We start from the raw sequence: 27,161 nt of genomic DNA on the forward strand, positions 1-27,161 counted from the left end.
TTGTTACAAGCCCTTATCTGTCAAGTTCAGAGAAGAGTATAAGCAATGGAACATTCAAAGTTGTATGTGAACTACCTGAAATGTGGGCTGCAATATCTAGCTAGATTTTGGTGGAACAAACATTTCCACCAGTGAAATCCTCTACACAGAACATTGGCAAATGGAGCATAAGCTAATGAGGTTAGAATGTGTACTTCAGCATTAACTTGTGTCTGAAAGGGTGATGATTCTTCTGTATCAAAAAATTACATTTAAAGACAGTAGAGCCTATCTCTATTTTAATTGATAATTTGCCTATGAACCATATCAAGAAATTTGGTAGTACAGGTATAAAAAAAAACTTAATTCATTTTTTCCCTAAGCAATTCTACAGAGAAACAAACTATGAAGCAATTACTGATAATTTTAGTAATAATGTGTAAGTTTACTATATATTGTATCCATTGCCCAACTCAAAATCACTGAAAAGTTCTCAGATCATCTTGGCAAAATCAAGTATCATTTAAAATCTAGAAAGAAAAACAATGAATCTTGCAGCCTTGATAGGTATATTTCACATTAGGACTCAGCAAAAAGCACTGTCTATACCTTTATTATCATTAAAATTTCAATTTAACAAGCATAAACACTTGCTAAATTAGTTCAGTTATTCAGGGTTTCTCAAATGTACGGGATAAAATAAATAGTCCATATTTAAATATACTACAGCAAACACCACAGAGGGGAAAACATTCAATGGATCATTCACAATAGCAAAGTTCAAAGTGTTAACATACAAATGTTCATCTATTCTGAACACAGCAAGAAGACAGGGAAAGGAAGAAAGGAAAGATACACAGCTGAGAGAAAACAACATGTACTCACTGGTCGAGTTGCCTTGCATCTGAATGATGCATTTGGATTCCTTGCTGGTCTCTCGAGAATTGAAGGGCCTTACCCGGACAGCCACCTTCACTGAGGCTCCCGACATTTTAATGACCTTGTTATATATATGCAGTCCAGAAATAAAGAACCAAATCTTCTTTTGAAGTTACAGCCAAGTTTCCTTTGAAAAGAAAAAAATTCCATATGAGGTAGTCAGAATTAAAGCAAGCATGGGCTAACTTAAGCGTAACAACTACTATCTTAGTTCTATTTCTGTTTCCATTTATAAAAACGATGTTCATCCCATTTCTCCCATGCAAATCTTTTTATTTTAATTAATTAATTTATTTATTTTGAGACGGAATCTCGCTCTGTCGTCCAGGTTGGAGTGCAGTGGCGCGATCTCGGCTCACTGCAAACTCCGCCTCCCGGGTTCACGCCATTCTCCTGCCTCAGCCTCCCGAGTAGCTGGGACTACAGGCGCCCGCCACCTCGCCCAGTTAGTTTTTTTGTATTTTTTTTTAGTAGAGACGGGGTTTCACTGGGTTAGCCAGGATGGTCTCGATCTCCTGACCTCGTGATCCACCCGTCTCGGCCTCCCAAAGTGCTGGGATTACAGGCTTGAGCCACCGTGCCCGGCCACAAATCCTTTTTTGTTTGTTTTGTTTTGTTTTTCAAGAGACGGGGTCTTGTTATGTTGGTTTTTGAACTCCAGGGTTCAAGTGATCCTCCTGCCTCAGTCTTCCAAGTAGCTCGGACTACAGGCACACACCACCGTGCATGGCCTCCCCCACAAATCTTATATTCCCAACAGTAAATTATTAAATAGAAAATTGAAGACTAAAATTTGTTTTCCTTTTCTATTATCTCCTTCTTATACCTAAAAAGTCCCTACTTATTAATAAAAAATGTAACTACAAAGTAACACGTATCTCTCTCTCTCTCTGTGTTTCTGGATCAATCTTCAATAATAAATGAAAATACAAAATGTTTATTTGCTAAAGAAGTTCCTTAAACAGATAACTTTCCATGGGCAAATCACTTACTACTTCTCTTTAAAGAAGGGCGTTGGGCCAGATGTGGTGGCTCATGCCTCTAATCCCAGCACTTTGGGAAGTCAAGCTTGGTGGATCACTTGAGGTCAGGAGTTCAAGACCAGCCTGGCCAACATGGTAAAACCCCATCTCTACTAAAAATACAAAAATTAGCCAGGCATGGTGGTGTGCGCCTGTGATCCCAGCTACTGGGGAGGCTGAGGCAGAAGAATTGCTTGAACCCAGGAGGTGGAGGCTGCAATGAGCCTGAGATCGTACCACTGCACTCCAGCCTGGGCAACAAGGCAAGACATCATCTCAAAAAAAAAAAAAAAAAAGTGCACTGAACTCTCTATACGTTAATTATAGTTTGAAACATTTGGTTACATGATGTATATACTGTGTAATTAAACAGCAAAGGACAAAGACACTTTCTACTCAATTCCTTTAACCATGCAGTGATTTCTTCTAACTTCTAGGTTTTCTTTTGTTTTGTGTTTTTTTAAGACGGAGTTTTGCTCTTGTCACCCAGGCTGGAGTGCAATGTCACAACCTTGGCTCACTGCAACCTCTGCCTCCCAGATTCAACAATTCTCCTGCCTCAGCCTCCCGAGTAGCTGGGATTAGATTACCAGCGTGCGCCACCATGCCCAGCTAATTTTTGTATTTTTAGTAGAGATGGGGTTTCACCATGTCAACGAGGCCAGTTTCGAACTCCTCACCTCACATTCACCTGCCTCGGGCTCCCGAAGTGCTGGGATTACAAGAGTGAGCCACTGCGCCCAGTCAATTTCCTTTAACTTCGAAGATCCCTCAGATATATCACTGACTCATGGCAGAGTCAAATCATTACATTTCACTACTGAATGAAGTAATAGGAAAAATGTGAACATTTTTTAGAGGAATAGTTTCCCTCCCAACAGAAGAAAGCCAACACTACTGTGTGAAAAGAATCCAAATAAGTAACTTCTGTAAGAAACAACCGGCAGGGTGCGGTGGCTCATGCCTGTAATCCCAGCACTTTGGGAGGCCAAGGCAGGTGGATTACTTGAGGTCAGGAGTTCAAGACCAGCCTGGCCAACATGGTAAAACCCCGTCTCTACTAAAAACACAAAAATTAGCCAGGTGTGGTGGCACGTACCTGTAATCCCAGCTACTCGGGAGGCTAAGGCAGGAGAATCGCTTGAACCCAGGAGGTAGAGGTTGCAATGAGCTGAGATCGCCCCACTGCACTCCAGCCTGGGCCACAGAGTGAGACTCCGTCTCAAAAAAAAAAAAAAAGAAAGAAAAGAAACAACCAATTTTTCTAGTCAGAAAAAACTCTACACTGTATCCAATATAGAATCTTTTTCAAGAATAACCAAACAAAGGAAAAATCTAAAAAAGAAAAGTAATTACGAATCCAATTAACAGGAACCATTACAGAACTTAAATCTGACCAACATTTTTTCCAGATAATTAGGAATGCTAACCTCCAACTACACAACACTATAACCGATGTGTTCCCAAGAAAAGGAAAAATAAATAAAATAAAAACCAAAGTCACTCTCTACCTCAATGCTACCTGTCCAGGCTACCGTACAGTGGCACAATCATAGCTCACTGTAACCTTGAACTCCTGGGCTCAAGTGATCCTCTCACCTCAGCCTCCCAAATAGCTGCGACTATAGGCACACACCAACACACCCAACTAATATTTTATTTTATTTGTAGAGACAAAGTCTTGTTATGTTGCCCAGTCTGTTCTCAAACTCCTGCCTCAGGCTTCCAAAGTGCTGGGATTACAGGTGTGAGCCACCATATCTGGCCCCTAATTTTCTTTTTTTTTTTTGAGACGGAGTCTGGCTCTGTCACCCAGGCTGGAGTGCAGTGGCCGGATCTCAGCTCACTGCAAGCTCCTCCTCCCGGGTTTACGCCATTCTCCTCCCTCAGCCTCTGGAGTAGCTGGGACTACAGGCGCCCACCACCTCGCCCGGCTAGTTTTTTGTATTTTTTAGTAGAGACGGGATTTCACCATGTTAGCCAGGATGGTCTCGATCTCCTGACCTCGTGATCCGCCCGTCTCGGCCTCCCAAAGTGCTGGGATTACAGGCTTGAGCCACCGCGCCTGGCCCCCTAATTTTCTTAATAGCGTCATCGCTATTTGAAATTCTTGTTTTTTGGAGCATGTCTACTGTCCATCTCTCACAGTCTCTCACTCTACCACCAGAATCAGAATGCTCGGAGATCTCCTCTCTTGCTGGCTAGCACTTACAACAGTACCTGACATAAGAGTTCAGTAAATGTTGATGAAATGAATTAATGAAATATATTTCCCAGTTGTGAGAATTATCTGTTTAAGTCCTTTGCCCAGGCCGGGCGTGGTGGCTCACGCCTGTAATCCCTGCACTTTGGGAGGCCGAGGCGGGCGGATCACGAGGTCAGGAGATCGAGACCATCCTGGCTAACACGGTGAAACCCCGTCTCTACTAAAAAATACAAAAAACTAGCCGGGCGAGGTGGCGGCGCCTGTAGTCCCAGCTACTTGGGAGGCTGAGGCAGGAGAATGGCGTGAACCCAGGAGGCGGAGCTTGCAGTGAGCCGAGATCGCGCCATTGCACTCCAGCCTGGGTGACAGAGTGAGACTCCGCCTCAAAAAAAAAAAAAAAAGTCCTTTGCCCAGTTTACTGATTATTTTTTCAAATGTTTACATATTTTTATATTAATCTTTTTCTATTTGCTACAATATTTTTTCTAGTCTGTTTCCCATTTTATTTTACATTAAACTGATGGTTCTTTATTTAAATATCAAATATTTTTATGATTACATGCATCAAATGAGAACTTAGCATTTATTAACCTTCCCAATAAATATAGCATGACTTATATTCACTAGTTGAGTACTATGCCAAGAGAATGAATGATGCATTCAGAAAAAGCAAGACATAAAACACATTCCAACCTCCTAGAGTTCCCTTTGAAATACAGCCATCATCTTAACTCTCCTCTTGTCCAAAAACCCATTATCTTCTCCCCTAAACTAGCAATCTCTGCCAAGCTACCCTTGTCTATCAACAGTACTCTCCCAAGCCCCAATACCATAAATGTTGGAGTCATCTTTGTCACTACTCTTTGAAACCTTGTATTATTACCAACATTATTCACAAAATACCATATGGAAACTTTTAAGATATAAAGTTGCTTTATTCTATCCCTTCCTTCCTCTCATTCCCACTGACATTACCTCAATCCATGTCCTTACTACCACATACCTAGGATACTTATAATAGCTGGACTGTTGTTTGAGCTTTTAATCTTTGATCCAATAGTCCTTAAACAGAGTTGTATGAAACAGAATGACACGGGGGTCTTTTGAAAAACAAAGGAGTCTAGACTCTCCTAGTCTGGTATTCAACAGTTTCCAGATGGGCCCCAGACATGGATTTGTTGATTTGGGTTAATTTTCAAAGATTATGTTACAAATACCCAGCTAAGAAGCACTGCTTTAAACCACTGCTTAACCCTGTTGTAAGATCAACCCCTCTAAAGCGTGACTTTCAATGTCACTTCCAATAGCAAGAACGTTTTGTTGTTCCTAACATGTAAAAAAATGACTGCAAATTGATTTTTAAAAACCAAATCTATAAATTCGTAAGTTTATGATACTTTTTAAAAAAAAAATTCATTAATATATCAATGGTTACAGAGAGAAAAAGATGCATTATCCTGAAAACAGCAAATAAAACAGAAGTAAGCATACATTTAGTCTGTATAGCCTCTATAAAATATTCCAGGATAAGCAAATAGTCAATGAGGGTAAGTTCTTTTTTTTTTTTTTCTTTTCTTTTCTTTTCTTTTCTTTTCTTTTTTTTGAGATGGAGTCTCACTCTGTCACCCAGGTCAGGCTGGAGTGCAATGACATGATCTTAGCTCACTGCAACAACCTCCTCCTGGATTCAAGCAATTCTCCTGCCTTAGCCTCCTGAGTAGCTGGGATTACAGAAGCCCACTACCACGCCCAGGTAATTTTTGTAGTTTTAGTAGAGACGGGATTTCACGATGCTGGCCAGGCTGGTCTCAAACTCCTGACCTCAGGTGATCTGCCTGCCTCCGTCTCCCAAAGTGCTAGGATTACAGGTGTAAGCCACCACACCTGGCCGAGGGTAAGTTATTTACAGAAAAATTCTAGCTAATAAATGCAGAAGAAATGAAAGAATTATAGAATGTTACCTTTTCCCAACTCTTTATTTTTTTTGAGACGAAGTTTCGCTCTTATTACCCAGGCTGAAGTGCAGTGGCACGATCTTAGCTCAGTGCAGTCTCAACCTCACAGGTTCAAGCGATTCTCCTGCCTCAGCCTCCCAAGCAGCTGGGATTACAGGTGCCCAACACAACACCGGGCTAATTTGTGTGTTTTTAGTAGAGATGGGGTTTCATCATGTTGGCCAGGCTGGTCTCGAACAAAGGAAATACACAGCTTAGTAAGTATTCTTGCCCTACTCCTCTTAAAATAAAAACTTTTTAAAAAACCAACCCCTGAATAAAATCAAGCTTTAGATCTGACTACCAGTTTAGAAGACATATAGGGAGGAAAGAAGCAACTTAGATGACACATCAAAGATGTAAACAGGCAAATTCAGTATATGATACAATCTCCAGAACAAATCAACCAGTTTCTTCAAACAGCATAATCGGGGAGACAGGGTTTTATAACCCTGGGCTTGTTGGCCAGGCATGGTGGCTCATGCTTGTCATCCTGGCACTTTGGGAGGCTGAGATGGGTGGATCACGGGGTCAAGAGATCAAGACCATCCTGGTCAACATGGTGAAACCCCGTCTCTACTAAAGCACAAAAATTAGCCGAGCGTGGTGACATGCACCTGTAATCCCAGCTACTTGGGAGCTGAGGCAGGAGAACTGTTTGAACCCGGGAGGCAGAGGTTGCAGTGAGCCAAGATCGCAACACTGCACTCTAGCCTGGTGAGAGAGCGAGACTGTCTCAAAAAAAAAAAAAAAAGAGAGACTTGTATTATTTATCAACCAAGTACAATGTTTTTGTTTGTTTGTTTGTTTGTTTTTGAGACAGGGTCTCACTCTGGTTGCCCAGGCTGGGGAGGGAGTGCAGGGGTATGATCTCAGCTCACTGCAGCCTTGACCTCCTGGGCTCAGGTGATTCTCCCACCTCAGCCTCCCGAGTAGCTGGGATTACAGGCACATGCCACCATGCCTGGCTAGCTTTTTGTATTTTTAGTAGGGACAGGGTTTTGCTATGTTGCCCAGGCTGGTCTCGAACTTCTGGACTCATGCAATCTTCCAGCCTCAGCCTTCGAGTGCTGGGATTACAGGTGTGAACCACCACACCCTACCTAAAAATATATTTTTTAGATAATCAGGGTAGTCTGAAGACAGGCTGGGTATTAGATGATATTAAGGAATTTGTTAGGGGATGACAGAACAAGATTGCCAAAATGTTGATAGTTGTTGAATACCGTAGATATTTAAATTTTAAAAAACAAAACAAAACTTTTTTCTTTCGTATTCTACCTAGGACCTACCAAAGTGCTGAAACCTCCTTGGTGGGCTTTAGATATAAAATACTATGTATTTGTAACTATGAACCAAAACATTAACATCTCTAATACCGAATGTCCCCATACACACGTTTTTCTACAGACTACCTGACTCCTCTACCTAGCTAGCCTTCCAGCATTTCATTCAGTCTCACACAACTCAAGCCAAAACCTCTCTCCCCCAAAACAATACCAGCTCTTTGACCTCCTTTCTATTTCTTTTTAATGTTCTCACCATTCTGCTGTTCTCACACTGGCTAAAAGCTTGCTTTGTCTATCCATCTAATCAGTCACTAAATTCATGACATATCTATAAAATCTCTCCATTTCTACCACCACCATTACCTCTTAGGCTTTCAATACTTCTCACCCAAGGCCTTCTTAACCAGCTTTCTCTCTCTTCTTCCTACCCTATCCATACTACACAATATTCCCATTTTCATTTTTTAAAATCTTTTTTATTATCTTTACCACAGTTACCCAATTAGGTGAATTATCCCTTTTCATCTGCCCTATCTGTACCACACAATACTGCCAAGATTCACCTTCCTGAAGTACACACCTATTTCCGTCACTGTCCACTTCAAAATCCTCCAAGTTCCCCTCCTGTCTACCAAGCAATGACTGAACTCCCCACAATGGCATTCAAAGTGTTCTGCAACATAAACCACCTATTTTTACAAGCCCACATGAACACTGCCTTCCAGCCACATTCTTTTACAACCACCCACCAGAGGGCTTCCAGAATGCATCCCAAGTTTTTCTGCCCCTGTGTTTTTGCTCCAACTTTCCCTTTCCCCACTGTTTCCTTCGTCTTGTTCTTTTCAAATTCCAATTTATTCTTCCAGAACCTTCTCACTTGCCCCTATCTAAAGTCTTGATAGATTCTCCCCACCCCAAAACCAAATACAATTGCTTCTCTATTTAATACTTTTCAAATCATTGACCTTACTCAAGGGAGAATAAATTACTATTTTTGTTGCTTTGTTGTTTTTTTCAGACAAGGTCTTGTTCTATCAAGGGAATCATGGCTCACTGCAGCCTCAACCTCCCAGGCTCAAGCGACTCTCTTGCCTCAGTTTCCCGAGCAGCTGGAGCTACAGGCGTGCACCACCATGCCCGGCTAATTTTTTGTTTGTTTGAGACAAGACCTCACTCTGTCCACCTAGACTGGAGTGCAGTGGAATCACCTCAGCTCACTGCAGCCTCAGCCTCGAGTAGCTGGGACTACAAGGCTCGTCCCACCACACCAGGCCTTAGTCAAGTTTCCAATCCCCTACAAGAGGGGTCCTCAACCCCCAGGCGACAGAGTGGTACAGGTCTATGGCCTGTTAAAAACCAGGCCACACAGCAGGAGGTGAGCGGTGGGCAAGTGAGCATTATTGCCTGAGCTCCTCCTCCTGTGAGATCAGTGGTGGCATCAAAGTCTCATAGAAGTGCAAACCTTACTGTGAACTGTGCATGTGAGGGATTTAGGTTGCACGCTCCTTATGAGAATCTAACTAATGCCTGATGATCTGAGGTGGAACAGTTTCATCCTGAGACCATCCCCCCAACCCGTCCGTGGAAAAACTGCCTTCCACAAAACCAGTCCCTGGGGCCGAAAATAATGGGGACAGCTGCCCTACAACACAGGATGGGTCTTGAATACAATAGCTAATCTTTTTGGTTGAATTCCTATTTATTCAATGCCAACAAACTAACATTTAAATAGCATTAAATAAAAAACAAATTGGGGCCAGGCATGGTGCCTCCTACGCCTATAATTCCAACACTTTGGGAGGCTGAAGTGAAAGAATCGCTTGAGGCCAGAAGTTCAAGACCAGCTTGGGCAACATATTGAGAGATACTCTCTACTAAAAAACACTTTTGTTTCAATTAGCTGGGTGTAGTGGCATGCACCGGTAATCTCAGCTACTTGAGAGGCTGAAGTGGATAGATCACTTGAGCCCAGGAGTTGGAGGCAGCAATTAGCCATGATTCCAGCACTGCACTCGGGTTTGGACAACAGAGCCAACAACATCTCTTAAAAAACACAAACTAAGCTGGGCACGGTGGCTCACACCTGTAATCCCAGCACTTTGGGAGGCCAAGGCAGGCGGATCACAAGGTCAGGAAATCAAGACCATTCTGGCTAACACGGTGAAACCCCATCTCTCCTAAAAATACAAAAAATTAGCCAGGCGTGGTGACACGTACCTGTAAACCCAGCCTCTCAGGAGGCTGAGGCAGGAGAACTGTCTAAACCCAGGAGGTGGAGGTTGCAGTGAGCTATCACACCACTGCACTCCAGCCTGGGCGACAGAGCGAGACTCTATCTCTAACAAACAAAGAAACAAACAAAAACCATGGTTAGGGCTGTACACTATGGCTCACACCTGCTGTAATTCTGGCAACTTTCAGAGGCCAAGGCAGGCAGATGGCTTGAGCCCAGGAGTTCAAGATCAGCCTAGGCAACACGTGAAACCCTATTTACAAAAAACTGAAAAATTAGCCAGGCATTGTGGTGTAGTAATAACATCTATCCTTTTTAGAAGTTTGTATCTAATTACTTTCCCAAAACAACCTAAACCTAAATATTGTTTCTGATTTTACTTTCTCATGGTAAAACCTTCAGGCCAGGCACAGTGGCTCACACCTGTAATCCCAGCACTTTGGGAGGCCGAGGTGGGCGGATCACGAGGTCAAGAGATCAAGACCATCCTGGCCAATGTGGTGAAACCCTGTCTCTACTAGAAATACAAAAATTAGCTGGGTGTGGTTGTACATGCCTGTAGTCCTAGCTACTTGGGAAGCTGAGGCAGGAGAACTGCTTAAACCTGGGAGGCAAAGGTTGCAGTGAGCTGAGATCACACCACTGCACTCCAGCCTGCCAACAGAGCGAGACGGCATCTAAAAAAAAAAAAAAAAAAAAACTTGCAACCATCTTCAAAATTTAGTGAAAAATTTATCCAGTCATTGGAAGCTACAGTTAAGTGGACTACAGAAAGTTATCCTGTTACTTCTCTACTACTATAAACAGTATCTCTATTATAATAGACATCCATCAAAGACCTACAGCTTTAAAACTCCTTGCTCCTTTAAAGAATTACTTATGGAAGTCTGAAATCAAGTTTAAAACCCAGCGAGAAACAATAATTTTACAGAAGTGTTTTTTGTTTTGTGGTTTTGTTTTGTTTTTGAGACAGAGTCTTGCTCTGTCACCCAGGCTAGATGGAGTGCAACAGCCGTCTCGGCTCACTGAAACCTCTACCTCCCAGGTTCAAGCGATTCTCCTGCCTCAGTCTCCCAAGTAGCTGGGACTACAGGTATGTTTCACCACACCTGGCTAATTTTTGTATTTTTAGTAGAGACAGGGTTTCACTATGTTGGCCAGGCTGGTCTCAAACTCCTAACCTTGTGATCCGCCCACCACGGCCTCCCAAAGTGCTGGAATTACAGGCGTGAGCCACCGCACCCGGCCTACAGAGTATTTTTAAGAAGTTAAAGGAAAACAACACTTCTCAATAATTAGCAAAACAATACATCTTCCAAGTTTTGAAAACCAGAGCAGAAAGACAGGTAGAAAAGGTAACCATACATACTCTAAATCACTTACACAGCCTGAGTTCTAAACTGCTCCTCTGAGCACTTTTCCTTATGACATACAATTGGAAGCATTAGGAAAGTGGAATGGAGCAAAAATTCCAAAGCATTCACTAACATTAAAGAGACAATAAAACATTTAGGTCTAATTCATTTGAATTTTTCTCAATTTTTGCCCAATTGCTTAATTTTTATCTTGTAGAATTCTCTCAAAGGCACTTTGGATTATAAGGAATCTAAGGAGAAGACTCAAATCGAACTTTCAGCAAAGTGATAAACAGGAATGAAATAATAACAGTTTTTTGGTTGGTTTGTGTTTATAACATCCCTTTTCTATAGAAAACAGCCAGGATTATATTCCTTAAAAAATGATCAGTTCGGCCGGGCGTGGTGGCTCAAGCCTGTAATCCCAGCACTTTAGGAGGCCGAGACGGGCGGATCACGAGGTCGGGAGATCGAGACCATCCTGGCTAACACAGTGAAACCCTGTCTCTATTAAAAAAAAAAAAATACAAAAAACTAGCCGGGCGAGGTGGCGGGCGCCTGTAGTCCCAGCTACTCGGGAGGCTGAGGCAGGAGAATGGCGTGAACCCGGGAGGCGGAGCTTGCAGTGAGCTGAGATCCAGTCACTGCACTCCAGCCTGGGCAACAGAGCAAGACTCCGCCTCAAAAAAAAAAAAAAAAAAGATCAGTTCATGCCATTGCCTCTCCTTAAAAACCTTCAGTTGGATACCACAGCCTCAGAGCATAACCTAAAAATTCAAGGGCCTTCACAATCCAACCTATTTCCCCTGTCTCAGCTTTCCCTGCCTAACTCTACGCCTTCTTCTCCACTAGCCACCACCTTCCTACACTACACACATGGATTCCTAGAAGCCCAATCTCCCTTCTCAACCTATTACAAGTCCACATCTTTCAAGGACAAGGTCAAATGAGACCATGGAGCAGGAAGCATTAATTCATTTCTTAACATCCATCTGCTTTTCTGAGTAAAAAGGCATACCTTTTTTTCCTTTGCTCCATAAAACTGCTCTACTGATTCCTCACTTTTCCATTTATTTCATTCTGCCCCTATGTTGCAGTCAGTAGTTCCCTTACCTCTCATATACTGATACTTTAATTCAGTACGTTTGTTAGAATTAAGCAGAAATGCAGTCTTTTAAATTCCATATTAGAATTAGCCAGGCATGGTGGCACATGCCTGTAATCCCAGCTACTCAGGAGGCTGAGGCATGAGAATCGCTTGAACCTGGGAGGCGGAGGTTGCAGGGAGCCAAGATTGCACCACTGCACTCCAACCTGGGCGACAGAACGAGACACTGTCTAAATAAATTAATTAATTTATTCAATATTAGCACAGTTTGTCATACAAAAACCAATTTGTTTTTTTTGTTTTTTTTTTTTTTTGAGGCGGAGTCTTGCTCTGTCGCCCGGACTGGAGTGCAGTGGCTGGATCTCAGCTTACCGCAAGCTCCGCCTCCCGGGTTTACGCCATTCTCCTGCCTCAGCCTCCCGAGTAGCTGAGACTACAGGCGCCCGCCACCTCGCCCAGCTAGTTTTTGTATTTTTAGTAGAGACGGGGTTTCACCGTGTTAGCCAGGATGGTCTCGATCTCCTGATCTCGTGATCCGCCCGTCTTGGCCTCCCAAAGTGCTGGGATTACAGGCTTGAGCCACCGCGCCGGGCCCAAAAACCAATTTGTAACAAGCAGCTATTTAAAAGATAATCTCTTCCTCTGAATTACATTTTAAAGCGTGAATTATAATTTAAAGAATGAATAGGCACCCCAAAATAAATTTTTGTAGCTAGAGATCTCCTTTTGAGATGCTATGATGAAATCCTCCTATCACATTTTGCATCTCTCAGTCCAATACTTTCCATGAAGACCAAGCAGGTTTTCAGACCAAACACTGTGCTGCTGACAATGGATATACTGAGAAAATGGCCCCCCACATTTTAACAATTGGGGTGTGTGTGTGTGTGGGTGTGTGTGTGTGTCTGTGTGTCGTCACTATTTATTCTTGATTTTTGACTCTATGGATAAAAGTTAACCATGGGCCATGCTGTGGAAGTTCAAAATGAATCATATATTAGAAAAGCAGGCCGGGTGCGATAGCTCATGCCTGTAATTCCAGTCCTTTGGGAGGCTGAAGTGGATGGATTATTTGAGGTCAGGAGTTTGAGACCAGCCTGGCCAATATGGTGAAATCCCATCTCTGCTAAAAATACAAAAATCAGCTGGGCAAGGTGGCACATGCCTGTAATCCCAGCTACTCAGAAGGCTGAGGCAGGAGAATTGCTTGAACCTGGGCAGTGGAGGTTGCAGTGAGCCAAGATCGTACCATTACACTCCAGCCTTAGTGACAGAGTGAGCCTTCATCTCAAAAAAAAAAAAAAAACCTTCTTTCTGCTAACCTAATCCAAGGATCAGACTATACAAGAATAGTCTCCTGACACATCAGATTTTCAATCTCCAATATGGCTAAACAGGCTCAGTCACGCTCCCCAAATGTTTTAACTACTATCTGGCCAGGCACAGTGGCTCATGTCTATAATCTCAGCACTTTGGGAGACTGAGGCAGGTGGATCACTTGAGGTCAGGAGTTCGAGACCATCCTGGCCAATATGGTGAAACTCCATCTCTACTAAAAGTACAAAAATTAGCTAGGCTTGGTGGCAGGCATCTGTAATCCCAGCTACTCGGGAAGCTGAGGCAGGAGAATCGCTTGAGCCTGGAAGGCAGAGGTTGCAGTGAGCCAAGACGGTACCACTGCACTACAGCCTGGGCAACAAGAGTGAAACTCCATCTCAAAAGAGAAAAAAAGAAACAAAAGGGGTCTCACTTTTTCACTGCCCAGGTTGGAGTGCAGTGTTGTGATCGTAGCTCATGGCAGCCTCAAACTCCTTGGTTCAAGCAACCCTCCCACCTCAGCTTCAGGAGTAGCTGGGTACTACAGGCATGCATCACTGCCCTGTTTATTTTTTACTTATTTTTTAAAGGTATTTGAAGAACATTTCTTTCTTTTACTTACAGAAGCTATTGAAAACATTTAGTACATATCTATCTCTCTTATCTATCTATCTATCTATCTATCTATCTATCTATCTATCTACCTATCTATCTAGGGGTCTCACTCTGTTGCCCAGGCTGGAATACAGTGGAACAATCACAGTTCACTGCAGCCTCTATCTATCTATCTATCTATCTATCTATCTATCTATCTATCTATCTATCTATTGAGATGGGGTCTCACTCTGTTGCCCAGGCTGGAATACAGTGGAATAATCACAGTTCACTGCAGCCTCAATCTCCCAGGCTCAGGCAATCCTCCTCCTTCAGCCTCTGGAATTATTGGGACTACAGGCACATGCCACCACTGTTTTTGAGATAGAGTTTCATTCTTGTTGCCCAGGCTGGAGTGCAATGGCTCGTGATCTCGAATGATCACAACCTCTGCCTCCTGGGTTCAAATGATTCTCCTGCCTCAGCCTCCCCAGTAGCTGGGATTACAGGCATGTGCCACCACACCCAGCTAATTTTGTATTTTTAGTAGAGATGGAGTTTCTCCATGTTGGTCAGGCTGGTCTCGAACTCCTGACCTCAGGTGATCCACCTGCCTCAGCCTCCCAAAGTGCTGGGATTATAGGCATGAGCCACCGCACCCAGGCACTGAATATATTTTTAATAGAGGTGAGATCTTGCTTTACTGCCCAAGCTGATCTCAAACTACTAGGCGCAAGCGATCCTCTCACCTCGGCCTCCCAAAGTGCTGGGATTACAGGTGTGAGCCACTGTCTCCAGCCCTAGTACGTATCTCTTTACTTTTTATTTTTAAGATGGAGTCTTGCTCTTGTTGCCCAGGCTGGAGTGCAATGGCATGATCTCGGCTCACTGCAACCTCCACCTCCTGGGTTCAAGCGATTCTCCTGCCTCAGTCTCCCGAGTAGCTGGGATGATAGGCATGCACCACCAAGCCCAGCTAATTCTGTATTTTTAGTAGAAAAGGGGTTTCTCCATGTTGGTCAGGCTGGTCTCAAACTCCTAACCTTAGTGATGCACCAGCCTCAGCCTCCGTAAGTGCTGGGATTACAGGTGTGAGCCACCATGCCCGGCCGTACATATCTCTTTATATCAGGATGTTTATAACAACTTTCTCTTAAAACGCTTTCTCTTTAGAATTTAATACTAAGAAAAAATGTTTCTCTTGACAAACTATTAGGCTTTCATTTACCAGAATGAAAATTGTACAATTTATCTTTCCCTTTTTGCATTAAATTCCATGCTTCCAAATTAAATTACAATAACCACATTAGCCTAGGCAAGCTATACATTTACTTTTTCTTGTTACATAAATTTTTACTTCTTATTTATATTTTAATAGCCTCACTGTATATATTTGTGGTAAGCTGCTCAAATCCTTTCTAGTAGTAACTGATATAAATTATAAATAAATACTTACTGTAATAGCCTATTCTGCTATATTTAACACTGTAAATATGTCATGTAGTCAAAGTTCTAGTTCCTAAAAACAAATAAAACCAAACAACACAGCAAGCTTTTAAAAGTTACACAAAGATTGGCTGGGCATCATGGCTCACGCCTGTAATCCCAGCACTTTGGGAGGCCAAAGCAGGTGGATCACTTGAGGTCAGGAGTTCGAGACCAGTCTGGCCAACATGTGAAACCCCATCTCTACTAAAAATACAAAAATTAGCTGGGTGTGGTGGCGCATGCCTATAATCCCAGCTACTCAGGAGGCTAAGGCAGGAGAAATCAACTGAACCAGGGAGATGAAGGTTGCAATGAGCCGAGGTCATACCACTGCACTCCAGCCTGGACAACAGAGCGAGACTCTGCTTCAAAAAAAAAAAAAGCTGCACAAAGATTTGTGTTGAATGAATTTAATAGCCATGTGAGTGGCCAGAAAAACAGCAGGTTCAGAAGGCTGAAACCAGCCCACTAACAGAGTAGCCAAAAGTTCAAGGAAGGAAAAAAGGAAATGAGTAACATACTTAGTACTGCGAAAGTATGAAGCGTGCCTCCTGGTTTCGGCAATAAAGGCTGGAAACCAGAGCAAGGGCAGTATCCATGAAGTGGGGGGCAGGAGGGACACTGAAGACAGTCTGTAGTGGGTTGGTGCGGAAGTGGGAAATGCCATTATCCATAATACTGTCAGAGCCTGGCTATGATGAGCAGGAGAGAGCAAATAGGAATGAAGGATTTTACTGGAAGGCATAGAAACAAAAGAAGGCTTTTCCTCCCCCCAGCCCTTTATTTATAATAGGAAAGACTGCACATTTCTATACTTTATTCAATAGCTATTTACTGGGTGCCTACAATGCAACAGGCTGTTCCTGGGAAAAATAATCAGTGAACAAAAAAGATAAACCTCCTTGCCATGGAGGAATGTACATTCTAGTAGGGAAAGGGAGGAATTAAAAATAATAAATCCCTATAGAGAATCAAGAATGTAATCAGCATGATGGAGGAGTATAGCAAAGTCGGGGGTATCAAGAGTGTGGTGGGAAGGAGTGTTGTGTAGGTACATAAATGAGGTTAGGGTGGGCCTGCTGAGATGCTGAGATTTAAGCAGACTTGAAAGAGGTGAAGGAGTTAGCCAAGCAGATTTCAGGGAAAAAGTATTCCAGGCAGAAGAAAGGGTAAGAGCGGCCGGGTGCGGTGGCTCACGCCTGCAATGTCAGCACTCTGGGAGGCTAAGGCAGGCAGATCACCTGAGACCTGCCTGGCCAACACGGTGAAACGCCGCCTCTACTGAAAATACAAAATTAGCCAAGCGTGGTGGCAGGTGCCTACCATCCCAGTAGCTCAGGAGGCTGAGGCAGGAGAATTGCTTGAACCCAGGAGGCAGAGGTTGCGGTAAGCCGAGATGGCGCCTCTGCACCCCAGCCTGGGAGACCCAGCAAGTCTGTCTCAAAAAAAAAAAAAAAAAAGAAAGAAAAAGGAAGAGTAAGAGCAAGGGCCCTATGGTAGGACTGTGCCTGATGTGTTCAAGAACAGTGGAAAAGGCAGGGCACAATGGCTTACACCTATAATCCCAACATTTTGGAAGGCCGAGGCGGGCGGATTACCTGAGGTCAGGAGTTCGGGAGCAGCCTGGCCAACATGGTGAAACCCCATCTCTACTAAAAAATACAAAAATTAGCCGGGCATGGTGGCACACATTTGTAATCCCACCTACTCAGGAGACTGAGGCAGGAGAATTGCTTGAATCCAGGAGGCGGAGATTGCAGTGAGCCAAGATCAGGCACTCCAGTCTGGGTGACAGAACAAGACTGTCTCAAAAAGAAAAAAAAAATACAACAGTGGGGAAGTACTGCAGGGAAAAGAAAAGCAACCAATACTGCAAGTTCCTAGAGATTAGAAGAGTGCTATCCCTGACAGAGGCCAAGACAGAGTAACCTTTGTCTCACACTGGGGGAAAGAATGGAAGAAGGAGGGCAGAGAAGTTTGTAAGTAGAGGAAGGGAAAGCTCGGGGAGTTCGTGCCCTTTTTTCCTATGAGGTGGCAGGCAAGGTATTCTGCCAAGCATGGGGCAGTGAGAGGTTTGAGTCAAGGAGTGCAGATTTTATAATAGCAACTGTGGAGAAATGGGGAGGGAACTAAGCAGAACTGCTCCGGCGGGGACCAAAGACAGATTTAAGGGAGACCTCAGAGTACACATTAATTGTGGAACTAATTCCCAGCACTATGTAGATTTCCCCATGACACAGAGTAAGAATGGAGGATATGGATGGTAGGGATGATGTGAGGCTGGCTTCTGTATAGTAAGTTCCGAAGAATAAGAAAGAATAAAAACTGCAAGCAATGCAACCCAGAGGTTGTAGTATAGAAAAGGAAGTAAAAGAAGTAAAATCTGGAAGAGGCTGATGGATTAGGAGGCTTAGGGTGGAAGAACACGCATAAAGTGATTAGAAAGTGAAAGCTATCAATTATCACAGTTTAAGATCTGAAGGTGAATTTGAGACCTTAACACGATGACAAGTTAAAAGATGTGGCCATAATACTAAACAAGTGGAACAGAATGAAGCCAATGTTTGCTTGAGCTGAATTCAAGAAATTTTACAGTTAAGGGTAGTTACAAAGGAAACTTAGCATAGTGGCTACTTACTAGTACTAAAGACTTGGGGAAGTCACTGGGCCTGTTTTAATTTCATTGTAAAATGGGAATAATAATAGTATCCATTTCATACGGCTGCTATTAGGATTAAATTAGTTAATAAATGCAAAGTACTTAGAAAAAAGCCTGGCACACAGAAAGTGTTCAATATGAGTAAGCTATTTTATCACTATTGTTGTTTCTTTTATTGTTTATATAGTCATTGACATCTGCCAAGATGATGTCAAAAATCTGGATGAGAGAGAGAGCTCAGTAAACAATAATCAAAAAGAGCAATGGGGCTGCGCACAGTGGCTCATGCCTATAATTCCACCACTTTGGAAGGCTGAAGTGGATCATTTGAGCTCAGGAGTTCAAGACCAGGCTGGGCAATATAGTAAGACCCCCATCTCTACAAAAATTTAAAAATTAGCTGGGCATAGTAGCGCATGCCCGTAGTCCCAGCTACTCGGGAGTCTGAGACAGAAGGATCACTTGAGCCCAGGAGGTCAAGGCTGCAGTGAGCCATGACTGCGCCACTGCACTCCAGCCTGGGCAATACAGTAAGACCCTGTCTCAAGGGAAAAAAAGGGCAATGGTAGAGGATAGTATGGTTGAATGACATGCTTTGGTATAAATAATATGATATTCCATATAAAAAATATTTTAAAATCCATCAAACATTTACAATCTTGTGACTTAAAATACATACACCAAAAAACCACAAGACAATCATTAAGTACTAACCGAGTATTAGATAATAACTACAATATTATGTATATACAACATTACAAAGAATTTTGAAAATGCTCTGACTAGAAATCACGGAAACCATATCAGGACACTAAATTGTATGAAAATGAAAAGGAGTTGGAGTTAACTTTATCTCACCATTTCTACCTAGAAATGGTAGCCCACGCACGGTGGCTCACGCCTGTAATCCCAACACTTTGGGAGGCAGAGGCAGGTGGATCACAAGGTCAGGAGTTCAAGATCAGCCTGGCCAATATGGTGAAACCCCATCTCTACTAAAAATACAAAAATTAGCTGGGCGTGTTGGTACACACATGTAGTCCCAGCTGCTCAGGAGGCTGAGTCAGGAGAATCGCTTGCACCTGGGAGGCGGAGGTTGCAGTGAGTCAAGAAGGCACCATGGCACTCCAGCTTGGGCGACAGAGCAAGACTCCATCCCCCCCACAAAAAAAAAAAAGGCGGGTATGGTGGCTCATGCCTGTAATCCTAGCACTTTGGGAGGCCGAGGCAGGCAAATCACAAGGTCAGGAGTTCGAGACCTGCCTGGTCAACACGGTGAAACCCCATCTGTACGAAAAATACAAAAATTAGCTGGGCATGGTGGCGGGTGCCTGTAATCCAAGCTACTCGAGAGGCTGAGGCAGGAGAATCATTTGAACCCGGGAGGCAGAGGTTGCAGTGGGCTGAGATCATGCCACTGCACTCCAGCCTGGGCAACCGGGCAAGACTCTGTCTTTTAAAAAAAAAAAAAAAAAAAAATGGTAAAGTGTGAGTTCCTTGAAGGTAACGAACTAAATCTCTACATGCACCCTCAGTTAATGGGTAATGCCTACAGTAAAAGAGCATCAATGAATCAGTGGCCCATTAACCAAACAGTTCAACTCCGAGAAATCCAAGGCATCTTTTTATTTTCAGCAAGCAAGGTCTGAATCCAGAGTGAAGTGCAATGGCGCTGTCATAGCTCACGCTAATCTCAAACTCAAGCCATCCTCCCAACTCAGCCCCCGAGGCACTAGGACTACAAACACACACCACCCACACGCAGCTTTTTTTTTTTTTTTTTTTTTGGTAGAGATGGGGGTCCTGCTATGTTGTCCAAGGCTTGTCTCAAACTCTTGATGTGAAGCAATCCTCCCGCCTCAGCCTCCCAAAGCACTGGGATTACAGATGTGAGCCACTGCATCCAGCCCAAGGCACCTTTTGCAGGTTTTTCCTACCACAGTCACTTCTGTTTAATTTCACTTCTATCCTGATAAGCTGCACAAAAAAAGTTCAAGAAGTGTACATATTTATTCACACTCTTTCATGGAATCCAGATATTCACCAGTATCTGTTCAAACGAGGCCATCTTTCAAAGAGAAATACATGAAATAGACATAAAATATCTTTAACTTTAGAGCATTATGAAATTATATCATGTTAGTTTACAAGACCAAAAGGATATGCTTCCTCCTGGAAAAGATCTACTATGATTAGCAGCGTGGGAAGGGGATTAGAAACAGGAAGGCAGGGGGCCCATTGTCCTTTACTTTGTACCCAGGACAAGACCACAGTGGGAAAATGGGCTAAAAAGCTTTGGCCTTAAGAAAGACTCCGTTGGCAGACTTTCTTGGACACTTATTCCCTGCACAAAATCAAAATGGGAAAGAAGAGAGAAAAAAGGAAAAGTGCATTCATATCTGGTCTTGAAAAGGAAAAACAGTCTGTTCTAAGCCTTAAAAGCTGTACTTAATTGGATACATTTTGGAAAAACACTCATCAGAGCAGAGCTACACATACTCACAAAATCTAGCCTCCGTATCAGATTCACAATCAGGTCTGATTTTACCAAATGCTGAACTTATTGTTAATCAAAAACGTTCAGCTCTTTATACTAATAAAGTAACTCGAAAAATTAAAAACTTAGAAATATTTCTAACTTAGGGCATGGAATTTCAAAACATTCTGTATTTCTCTCATGTTAGTGTAATGCAAAAAACATTAGTTTCTGTTGAAGTTACATTTGATTCAACAAGTTTCAGAAGTAAAGCTTGATAACAAAAATAACAAAAAAAAGTGTTAAGACTTTGCTTAGTAAAACCTATCCAAATTTTTTAAATTTATATATACACATATATATGTGCGTGTGAAAATATATATATATATTTTTTTTTTTTTTTTTTTTTTGAGCCAGGGTCTTGCTGTTGCCCAGGCTGGCCTCAAGCAATCCTCCCACCTCAGCCTCCCAAATAGCTGGGAATACAGGCATGAGCCACCATGCCCACGTATTTATTTATTCATTTATTTCTGTAGAGACAGAGTCCCACTGTGTTATCCAGGGTGATCTCGAACTCCTGAGCTCAAGGGATCCTCCTGTCTCAGCCTCCCAAAGTGTTGGGATTACAAGCCATGAGCCGCTGCACCCAGCCCAAAATTTTTTACATAGTTCAACCTGAGAAGTTATGAGAATTTATTAACAAGTTGAACTTGAATGAAAGCAAAGGCCACAAAGAAGAAAGCAGGCATGCCATCTCTCAGGTCCTGTCCACATCTAGTATGTAGGAAAGAACAGATCTACAGACTCATGCTGAACCCAGTTATTGATCGTCTCCAGACTTGCTTTACAATACCAACATATGTGCAATTCTCATATTCCACCCTCAAACGGTACATTCACAGCTCCACTTGCTCTATAATCCAACAACCATACCAACTTAATCAGAAAGCACCACCTCACTTCTTAGAGGAACACAAGAACTAGATTTTGTTATGACTAAACTCAGGAGACAAAATGCCAGCCTTTAAATAAAATATCCACCATGATATCACCTCTTAAGAGTTATTCAAATCTCATCAGCACACTTTCACCAGGCTCACACAGGCGCATCAAGACACAAAGCGGAATGTTCAATGGTGGCAGAACAGCTGCGCAGAGCAGTAAGAGATATGAGCAAGGGATATGTTGACAATCTAATTTCAGCTACCTCGAGATTCCACAAAGATGACAGCCTGCATCCTCAGAAATGCCGCCACTAGCCTCGCCCGCTATGAGAATACTCTGGTTTACTTCTTCTGTGCAAGTTGAGCGACTCTGAAAATCTATCCATCCAATGCTCCACGTCTACTGAGGTCTCCATACTGATACAGCGGCCTTAGCAATCCTCAGATCGGCCTATGCACATGTAAAGAATGAGCGGGCCTTCCACAGCCCCCGCACTGGACGCAGAAGATGAATAGAGAAACACGGAATTTCACCCCAACGAGAATGGAATCTTGAGGGCAGTTTACCTTGGAAGCTCATTTAGCAATCAAGGGAAAAAAAAGTGATCTGGAAGCTCTATTCTGGCGTTAGGGGCGGGAATGTTTTGTGTTGCACGAACAATGACTAGCTTGCTCAAGCAGCCTCCCAACCCCCACAACTTGGCTTCTGGTCTGGCCAGTCACCCTGAAAGCTGCCAGGGCTGTCACTTGGTGCCTTCCAGCAACTGGACTTGGCTCCTAAAGGATTTGTCAGATCATCCTCCCAATATGGCTGCCCGAGTAATCCCAATCGGCTGAACGCCGAGACCACACCAGCCTTCCTCACACCTGGCCAGCATCCAACAAGCCCCCTCCCTTCCCATCGCACCCCTCTTACCAGGCCTCTAGCCCTCGGCTCCCCCAGCGTCAAGCGATGACCTTTCCTATCTCCATCTGGCAAAAGGGCATAGCCACATTCCCAGCCGAAGCCCGATGCCCACCATAAAGGGGAAAAGGGGAGAGGGGAAATGAGAAACGATGGCTTCAAACGGAGCAGAGACGTCCCCCTGGGCTGCAACGTGCGTGGAGCCCAGGGAAGGGCCAGGCAGCGGCGGATTTGGCGAGCGCTGGACACAGCCGGGGCCTGGCAGCGCGGGGGAAACGGAGGGCCGGTGCGGGGCACTGCGGGGGCCCCCGCCGGCCGCTGGACGCCAGCCTGGGACTCACGGCTGGCTAGGGAGGGGTCCCCTCCCTCGAGGGCGAGGCTCCCGCACCCGGCGCCCGCCCCGCTCTACCTCCCCTCAGACCCCGCCCGGACCCCGGCCCGGCCGCTCCTCCCCGCGGGAGCGGCCCCCTCCCCGGCCCGGCGGCCGCGGCGTCAACCGCTGCCCGCCCCGCCGCCTTACCTCAGCCGCGCTGCAGACCGAAGGGCGAACCGGATCAACAGGAGCCGCGGCGCGCGGCGGCGCGGGGAGCCGGGCACCGACGCACCTCAGCGCGAGCAGCTGCCGCCGCGAGCCGCAGGGCGCCGCTCCGCAGCCCCATCACGCAGCAGCCCGGCACCGCATCGAAGTGGGAGGTGGGCGGCGGGCAGGAGTGCGCGAGCGCGGGAGGCCAGGGCGCGGCGACGGCCGGCGGTGACGGCTGCGGAGGACGGGGAGCGGCTCCGACGCGCGCGGGCGCCTCCCAGGACCGCTGCCGTCAGACTGCCCCGCGTAGGTCCTAGCGAAACTCCGCCTGCAGTCGCCGGCGCGGGACACCGCCCCAAGCGGGGCCGCTGCGCGTCACCTCAGCCCGCCCCGGCGCCGGCGACGGACGCGGGCTGTGACCAATCAAAGCACAGAGCTCGGGGCGGCCAGCCAATCGCACGGGGGAGCCGGGGCTTCTGCGGGGCGGGGAGGGGAGCCGCAGGGACACCGAGCGCCCTCTGGTGGCCCTGGGACCCGCGCGGTGAGGGGTTGCGGGGTTGGCCAAAGCCGGAGCCCGGAGTTCCCTCCCGGGTGACCCCCAAGGGCGTTCGCCGGCATCAGCCGCCCCCAGCCACCCCGATAATCCGCCTTGTACGGGGACAAAAGATTGACTGAGTGGAGCGGGGCGGGGCCCAGGGGTCCTGACGCCCGCAGAGGAGCTGGGATCAACATGGGAGGCGCCGAGAGTGGAGTCATTGTCCGTCGGAAAACATCGCGCAGGCGGAACCGGCCGAACGCGGCGCGGTGGAAGCGGAACCCCGCGAAGGGATGAGCGCATCCCCCGGGAAGCTGCCTGGCCTATTCTTACCGAACCCGAGCACAACACCTCCCACGCGCCACCTCGGGAGAGAAGGCGGAATGAGTAATGGAAAAGCATGACTTGGGGTGGGCATTCCACTTGTCTCCTTGGGAGACCGCAGAAGGGCTGTGAGGAGAGGAACAAACGCTTTGCACCGTCCCTGAGTTAATGAGCCCAGCCCCCTTCTGGGAGATGCCCTTGAAGGAGGGAGAGTGGAAATCAGAAACCCAGAGGACACAAAAGCACGAGCAGTGATTTTTTTTTTAAATCGGATTTAAGTTCAACTCGAAAGAAAAATCTCACTGTTCAGAAACAATTCAATTCAGTACTTAATAAAATATAATCTTCAGTGATAATATATTCAATTATCAGGCCCAGGCCGAGCACTATTACTTTGTAAGGTTGTGAAATTGTTTTTTACTTACTAGCAGACATTGAAAGTAAAATCACATTTCTTCCCTGGAATTAAATACAGCATTATTGTGAGTAAAAGGTATTATGTACAAGCATCTGCACTAAAACATCGAAATTAATTTTCTACACTAATAATTCTGGAAAATCTCCACCACCACTCAAGTCCTCAGACACTTCATCCGCTTTTATTGATCACTTCTCATTTTATTTAGAATTTAAACTCCACCTGCCGGCAAAAGGATTTGACATAGCTTACACTAAAGCATACAGCAGTGAAATCGTATAGGATTAAAATAGGTGTAAAATTCATAATAATAAAAGAAGAGACTATTTTAAAAAGCTGTTTGAATAAGAGGCATGCCTAGAAATAAATTTTTGTTTTGTTTTGTTTTGAGACGGAGTTTTACTCTCGCCCTGGCTGAGCACAGTGGCACGATCTCAAATCACTGCAACCTCCACCTCCTGGGTTCAAGCAATTCTCCTGCCTCAGCCTCCCAAGTAGCTGGGATTACAGGCACCCGCCACCAGGCCTGTCTAATTTTTGTATTTTTCGTAGAGACAGGGTTTCACCATGTTGGTCAGGTTGGTCTTGAACTCCTGACCTCAGGTGATCCACCCGTCTCAGCCTCCCAAAGTGCTGGGATTACAGGCATGAGACACCTCGCCCGGCCAGATAAATAATATTTTTAAAAACCAGAGTCAAGGAAATAAATATGTTACCACTGAGCACAGAACTCAGCTCTTAGCTTCCTGAAGGCTAAGGGTAAAATGAAACTATATAGGTTAATAAACAGGAGCTCATCAATTCAACAGTAGACACCACTTCATCCTAGCATGGACCTCCTTGCACAAGTACTGTGATGAGCACCATGGAGAGTTACGAAAACCTGGGTGGCTGTATTGTTTCAGCTCTCAGTGGAGCACAATCTAAAAAGAATCTAAAACATAGTGAAGAACCAAGCGCGGTGGCTCACGACAGTAATCCCAGCACTTTGGGAGGCTGAGGCTGGCGGATCACTAGAGGTCAGGAGCTCGAGACCAGCCTGATCAACGTGACAAAACCCTCTCTACTAAAAAAATACAAAAATTAGCCAGGAGTGGTGGGCACGCCTGTAATCCCAGCTACTTGGGAACCTGAGGCAGGAGAATCACTTGAACCTGGGAGGTGGACAAGGCGGCGGTTGCAGTGACCTGAGATTGCACCACTGCACTCCAGCCTGGGAGATAGAAAGAGACTCAGTCTCAACAAAAAATTAAATTAAATTAAATTAAATTAAAACATAGTGAAGAGGGTATGATAGTGATTGGCAGGAGAAGTCAGCCGAAGCGCACAGAGAAGGGTCAAGAAAGGCAAAGGAGGCTGCTCCAGGATCCAAGGCCTAGCAGCCCACTCTGTAAGCCTTTTGCCTCTGTGACAGAAGAAGTCACTCTGCCCAGCCAGTTTCTCAGATTACAAATTCTGTACAAAAGCATCTCTTTAAAATAATCAATAAATTACTAGAAATTTGAATGTAGCCATGATCTGGTAGGGCTGTCTCTGGAATGCAAGGATACAAGAACATCAGAAGGTCTAGCCATGTGGTGCACTACCACACTCCCATCACAATCACAATCACAGCCACACTCCCATCACAACCACACTCCCATCACAACCACACTCCCATCACAACCACACTCCCATCACAATCACAATCACAGCCATACTCCCATCACAACCACACTCCCATCACAACCACACTCCCATCACAACCACACTCCCATCACAATCACAATCACAACCAGGTTTCTGGATACAAAATCAATACACAAAAATCCGAGTTGTCCATTTTTATAAGAATATTTTATTATTATTATTATTTTAAACAGGGTGTCACTCCATCACCCAGGCTGGAGTGCAGTGGTGTGATCACAGCTTACTACAGCCTCAACCCTTGCCCCCTGGTTTAATCCATTCTCCCACTTCAGCCTCCAGAGTAGCTGGGAATATAGGCACATGCCACCACACCCAGCTGATTTTTCTATATTTTGTAGAGATGGCTGGTATCCAACCCCTGGACTCCAGCGATCCATCAACCTCAGCCTCCCAAAGTGCTGGGACTACAGGTGTGAGCCACTGAGCCTAGTCTATATTGCTATTTTTAATGGGATCTGTGGTTTTTTTTGTTTTTGTTTTGTTTTTTTTTTTTTGAGGCAGAGTCTTGCTCTGTTGCCCAGGCTGGAGTGCAGGGGTGTGATCTCGGCTCACTGCAAGCTCCGCCTCCAGGTTCACACCATTCTCCTGCCTCAGCCTCCTGAGTAGCTGGGACTACAGGCGCCCGCCACCACGCCCAGCTAATTTTTTGTATTTTTTGGTAGAGACGGGGTTTCACCATGTTAGCCAGGATGGTCTCGATCTCCTGACCTTGTGATCCGCCCGCCTCGGCCTCCCAGAGTACTGGGATTACACATGTGAGTCACCGCCCCCCGCCAATGGGATCTTTTTTAAAACTCAAGTCTTCCTGGCCAGGTGCTGTGGCCCACGCCTGCAATCCCAGTACTTTGGGAGGCAGAGTAGGCTGATCGCTTGAGCCTAGGAGTCTGAGACAAGCCTGGGCAACATAACGAGACCCTATCTCTACAAAAAATACAAAAAAAAAAAAAAAAAGTAGCCGGACGTGGTGGTATGCACCTGTAGTCCCAGCTGCTCGGGAGGCTGAGGTGGGAAGATCAATTGAGCCTGGAAGGTCAAGGCTACAGTGAGCTATGATTGCACTACTGCACTCGAGCCTGAATGACAGTGAGATCCTGTCTCAAAAAAAAAAAAGAAGGAAGGAAGGAAGGAAGGAAGGAAGGAAGGAAGGAAGGAAGGAAGGAAGGAA

At 44.9% G+C, this 27,161-nt stretch overlaps 1 protein-coding gene across 3 annotated transcripts in view; it reads right to left on the minus strand.

Moving 5' to 3' along the window:
* Positions 1 to 23,359, minus strand: part of KIF1B (kinesin family member 1B) — a 178,760-nt gene extending 155,401 nt beyond the window's left edge. The window contains exons 1-2 of one of the 3 annotated variants that reach the window (XM_026449767.1): positions 23,028 to 23,359; positions 865 to 1,045 (exon numbers count right to left, since the gene is read on the minus strand). In XM_026449767.1, the coding sequence (XP_026305552.1) occupies positions 865 to 970 (106 nt within the window). In that variant the 5' untranslated portion in view covers positions 971 to 1,045; positions 23,028 to 23,359. The remainder of the gene's footprint in view (positions 1 to 864; positions 1,046 to 23,027) is intronic. The other 2 variants (XM_023215308.2, XM_023215309.3) reach the window with 2 other exon arrangements.
* Positions 23,360 to 27,161: the final 3,802 nt, after the last annotated feature.

This window comes from Piliocolobus tephrosceles, chromosome 1 (assembly GCF_002776525.5).
Source record: "Piliocolobus tephrosceles isolate RC106 chromosome 1, ASM277652v3, whole genome shotgun sequence".
Classification (NCBI taxonomy): Eukaryota; Metazoa; Chordata; class Mammalia; order Primates; family Cercopithecidae; genus Piliocolobus; species Piliocolobus tephrosceles.